The 5,663-nt window shown below is 39.5% G+C and overlaps 1 protein-coding gene across 1 annotated transcript; it reads right to left on the reverse strand.

Moving 5' to 3' along the window:
• Window positions 1-4,569: 4,569 nt before the first annotated feature.
• K441DRAFT_529455 (uncharacterized protein) lies at window positions 4,570-4,767 on the reverse strand (the record flags this gene model as incomplete). The annotated part of the gene is made up of 1 exon (XM_067642169.1): window positions 4,570-4,767. A coding segment is annotated over one exon (198 nt), but the record flags the coding sequence as incomplete, so codon positions are not given.
• Window positions 4,768-5,663: the final 896 nt, after the last annotated feature.

Consider the following 5,663-nt stretch of genomic DNA (forward strand, 5'->3'; position numbering starts at 1 on the left):
GGTGATAAGTTCGTTATAAGAGCTTAGAAAGGACGATTGGTTAGCTATAAAGGTTTATATATATATTGCGTCTATCTACCTTATAAGAATAGGGTTGTTTAATTAAGCAGCGTTACCTTTAACGAATTAGGAACCTTTCTTACTATACCAATTAGTGAGGAAGAAGGTGGCGATGGTGATATCTACTAGGTACTACTTGAGGAACTTCCTACTAACGACACTGTACTAGAGGTCTCTTAGTTACTGTGGGGAGAAGGTGAGGTCTCTTGGTTACCGTAGGAAGGAACTAAGGCTGCTTGGTTACTGTAGGAGGTAGATAAGGTCTCTTGGGCCTTATAGTTGGGGGGTGACTTTTAGTTGGGGGGTGCCTCTGGCGATTATAATATCGCACTGTAGCCTAATTGACCTCCCCTTACTGATAATAAATAGGTAGGCCTTGACTAGCAAGAGCTTCCTAATCTAGGAGGACACCTCTATTAGGAAGGGACTCCCTTAAAGGATATCTACTAAGAGGATCTGGAGTAGATTCTGCCTAAGTACTTGGATGACGAACCTAAACCTATGGCGAATACTTGTACACGGTTAAAGCCACGGCTTAACTATAGCGTACTCTATAGAACCGGAAGAAAGGAGCTAGCTATAAAGGCTACCTACCTTACCCTGTCCTTCGCCTATACGTTTATAAGTACTCTATCGTAGCCTTAGTGGATAAGAATAACTAAAGGACTACCTCTGGAACCTCGCAACTGGAAGGAAGCCATAAATTTAATATTTAAGAAAGAGTGGAAGGCTGCGGTAGATGAGGAATGGGAGTCTTAAATGGTGAATGTCTTATTTAAGATTGTTAAACTTCTACCTAGAGCTAAGGCTCTACCCGTTAAATGGGTCTTTATATATAAATTCGATAAGAATAACGTCCTATTTAGATAGAAAGCACGGCTGGTATTACGCGGTAATAAGCAGTGCCTAGGAATTAACTATGGCGACATATTTGTAAGCGTTGTTTGACCTAGTATATTTAAGCTACTAATAGCCCTAGTTGCCGTATACGATCTAGAGTGCGAGCACTTAGATATAATTACGGCCTTCCTTAATGGGAAGCTTAACCGTAAGAATATCTATATTTAGCTACTAGAAGGATACTGTTAGTATTAGAAGGACGGCGTTACTCTTATGGGCCTACTGCTTAAGGCTTTCTACGGTCTTAAGCAGGCCCCACGTCTTTAGTATAAGGAGCTTAAGAGCTTCCTTATTACCCTTAAATACATGCTAATTCTAGCTGACCTATGCGTCTTTGTTAGTCAGCAAAGCGGCCAAATTATTATTATCTACGTTAATAATCTTATCTTAATTGGATAAGATATACGGACGATTAAACTTCTTAAAGAGGCACTTAGGAATAAGTATAAAGTGAGAGACTTAGGCCTAATTGCGTACTACCTAGGTATTCGAATTATAAGGAACCGCTAGGCGCGATTAATTCGACTGGTATAGGACGCCTATATTAGGAAGATCCTATATACGTTCTATATAGAAGACTGCGCACTAGCCTCTATACTAATCCACCTATCTGTGGTAGACTTTAAGCTACGCGAGCTTAAGGATTAAGCTCTGCTGGAGCTAGTAAAACGGTACTAATCGCTAATAGGCTCTCTATTGTATCCATGTAATTAGACTCGGCCCGATATGGCCTAGGCTATAGGGAAGCTCTGTTAGTTCCTATATAACCCTACTGAACTATATATGGACGCCGCGATGCAGATACTCGCCTACTATGTAGGGACGATTGACTTAGGTATAGAGTTCGGCTTACCCTAAGGGCAGCAGCCACCTCCGAAAGCCTTTGCCGAGGCGTTAGCTACGGACTATACTACCCCTAATTGTAATAGGGAGTATAGCGGAAGCGTACTAGGTGATATACCTGACCTATAACTACACGGCTATAGCGATGCAGTATTCGTAGATGCGGTTGATAGGAAGTTAACTTCTAGCTATATCTATAAGCTAGCGGGTAGCCTAGTTTTATATAAGTTAAGTAAGCAGTTAATTCTTATAACCTCTACTATAGAGGCTAAGTACGTAGCAATAACGCATACGGCTAAGGAGGCCTTATAGCTCCGTTGATTGCTTACTAATTTAGGCTACACCGGAAAGGATCTACTATTAATACATCTATATAGTGACAATTAACCAGCTATAAGCCTTGCTAAAAGCGACGACTATTACGCGCGCACTAAGCACTTTAAGCTATACTGGTACTATATTTATGACAAGGTTTAAAGCGGCGTAATCTACCTATAGTATGTTCCTATGGGCAGTATAGTAGCAGACGGTCTTATAAAGCTACTATTAACGACTTAGTTTAGGAACTTTGTTAAGCAGCTGGGCCTCGTTTAATGCGACATAGACACTAAACCTAAGTAGGAAATTGTACACAGGTCGGCAAAACCTTGGAGGGTACGCTATTTAATAACTCTGACTAATGCTGACGACTTTTAAATGGGGGATGGGAATGATGTAGAGCTCGTAATAGGTAATTGATTATAGCTTAGGGAGAGGTTAAATAGGACCTATAATACACTCGGAGGATTATGAGGTGTTTCTTTTATATATAAATAAGTTTAATACTAATTTAGGAAGGGTCTGCTTCTGTTTTGGTGGAGTATTAGGGGGTGTGACGATAGTACTGGAGGAGTCCTCTATATGCGTTTCCTGCTTATATAAGCAGACTCCCTTTCCCGTTCGGTATCCGCGGCAACTACTTTGGTATCCGTAGTAGTTACCCCGAACCCCGTAGATATAGGCCTATATTAAGGCCTATATTCCTTATAGATAGATTCTATAGATTTATTTATTCTTTTATCCTCAGATCCAGTTTATCAGTACCTTCTGTTTCTTCCTTTTGCGGCCGCCTTAACTGCCTATCTACTATCTTAATTACGCCTTCCCTGTCCCACGATCCTACTGCCATTGAAGCTCTAATTATATCAGATTGTAGTCGTGCGCGATTGGGAGTGAGGAGCAAGCCTGTGAGGCTAAATATTTGTTTAGGGTCTGACGATATTGGTGGAATAGTCATTAAATTGAGAGCTATGCGAGCGAGTCGTGGATATTAAGTCCCGTTCACTCTAGCTCGCTAATAGGCAATTGGATCCGTATATCGAACGTCTTTAGGGTGACCTGCTCGTGCCAGCTAATTGTCGTACTCGTCGCGATCTTGTGTAGACGTAGGCTGAGTGAAGCCGCCGGTAAAATAGTCGTTGATTTTAGATGAGAAGACGCGCCGCTGTTTAAGAACCTCGCCGTCAGTAACTGATTTAATTGGAAGGAATTTATATTTAAGCCATAGATCGCGAATAGCTTGCTTAGCTGCTTTCTTCTAACTAGCCCATCCTTCACCCGTCTAGTATTTATTAGCGAACGTCTATTTAATTGATGGATTAAGGACTGTGGCAGCGATATAGGCAGGCGAATAATTAGTAAGTTGGTAGTATTTGGTTAGCTTTAGCTAAGCTGCATTAATATTATGGCGGAAGTAAGGCTCCGGGTGGTGTTCGTACTCTATTTTGAAGCGCTTAAATTAATTAAGTAGATACTTAAAAATAGGAAGGACCTCCTATAAGGATCTGAATTTGCCTATATTAATTAGTTTACGATAGAAATTAATGACGTTAATTTATACATGCCTTCCTTTAAGCGTTCTTTTAGTCGCTTTATAGCAATCTAAAGAGGCTTTAGAATAGCTTGATATTTAGTTAATGTAGCCTAATCGTCCTCTGTTAGGTAGTTCTTGACGATATTAGGCTCTTTACGGACTCTTGTAGGCGGATCCTTTATACCGTTCTTAGTAACCTTAGCCCAGTATATTGTCTATTTAATAACTTCGTCACCAATAAGGCGATTAATGGGGTTTCGAAGCTTAATAGCTTATTTAATTGCTGATTCTATAGAGTTCTAGCGCGTCTCTACTGGCTTAATTGGAAGAAGCTTGGTAGCGGTTCGCGATGCGTTATCTTTAAGCTCTAGATTTTAAAGCTTAAGCAGCTTTTTAATGCGTTGCTTAGAGTTAAATATCTAAAAAATAATATTACAAAGCTTGCTAATAGGCCCGATCTTCCTCCAAGCTAATATTTGCCGGAGGACCTTATCCTTATTCTTTTCTTCCTTATCTAGAGCCCTTAAATCTGCGCCAAAAAGCAGTATATAAGCGACTAGATTGATGATATGGCCTATATAACGAAGGCAATGATATAGCGGATTAAATCCAAACTTAATGGAGAGTTCGTTAATGCAGGTATTATTATTATTTGCGTTGTCCGCTATAAAGTAGCCTACCTACTGCTCACTAATTCCGAACTTAGTAAGGATTTTCTTGACGCTAGCTGCAATATTAACGCCTAGATGTCGCTCTTCTTGAGGAGGGAGGGCTAGAAGGAAGGAACGGTGCTGGTTCTTTTCGTCTATAAAATAAATGACGATTCTTATGTAATAGTTAGTAATTAATGCAATAAAGGCCTAAAAGCTAAGCTTACTAAGTAGTGATAGATGATTACGAGACGTCTAAAGATTAAACGATAGATGAATCTTGCCCGGAGCTCTATATAGTAGAGTAGTAACTACTTCCTTATGTTGATTAAACTTAGCAATTATTAGCTTTCTTATTATCCGATAAGTAGGTAGAAGGCCTACGGTTAATATAGTTTGATTGGCGTACCCCATAAGATTGTAAAATATACTACTTTTAAGCTTATGAAATGGAATGTTATCGCGTATAACCTATCACATTAAAAGCTGAGTAAAACGATCCGGACTAAGGCTCTGGATAATAGTGTTTATTCAGGCTTAATCCTCTGGCTTATTAGCTTAAAGATATAGCTGTTTAAAGACTAATTATCCTAGCTTTGCTTTCTTTCTAGGACCGTCGCCAATATCGTATTCTTCTAGCATGTGCTTGAAATAATTGGCAGTGCCCGAATCCAGATATATATGTCGTATATGGGCCTTCTTCCTATAGCAGATTTTACAGAGCTAATACCGCCTACCAGTTTTACTATGCTTAATATTATATCCATACTGCCATATAGGCCTGTAACGTCTGCCTGCCGTTAAATGAGGAATATAGTAGCCAAGAATGCGCTTCCAATTAACTTCTGTATAGTCTTCTGGCTGAGGATTAGTGGTAGACGCGTCGGTATTACCATCTAAGCTGTGAGCGTGCTGGAGGTTGGTAGGGACGGTAGAATCAGAACGAGCTGTAGAGAGTGTTAAGGTATTCGTTTGGCCATTATCTGACGCATTAGAAGCCATAGTGGTAATAAAATTGATATTATCGGTGGGCAAGTCTAGTAGTAAAACTCTTCTTACCTGCTAAGACTCTGGCGATAATGTGACACTGTAAACAACGGGTAATGCTTGGGTAAACCTTTTTTGGTAAGGAGGACTAAGAAAAATAAAATCTAGAGCATTATTATATGTTATATTCAGCATATTTCTATATAATATTAAAAGTTTTAATATTTATTAATCAATTCAATTTAACTAGGACTTTTATATTAATTGAATTGCTAAGCCAGCGAGCTCTCAGTTGATTGAATTGATTGAGTCTTGGCATTCAATTCAATTCAATATTGAAACCTGGGTGATTGAGTACCAAGCCTGTGCGT

This window comes from Cenococcum geophilum, assembly GCF_001692895.1.
Source record: "Cenococcum geophilum 1.58 unplaced genomic scaffold K441scaffold_37, whole genome shotgun sequence".
In the NCBI taxonomy this organism is placed as follows: Eukaryota; Fungi; Ascomycota; class Dothideomycetes; order Gloniales; family Gloniaceae; genus Cenococcum; species Cenococcum geophilum.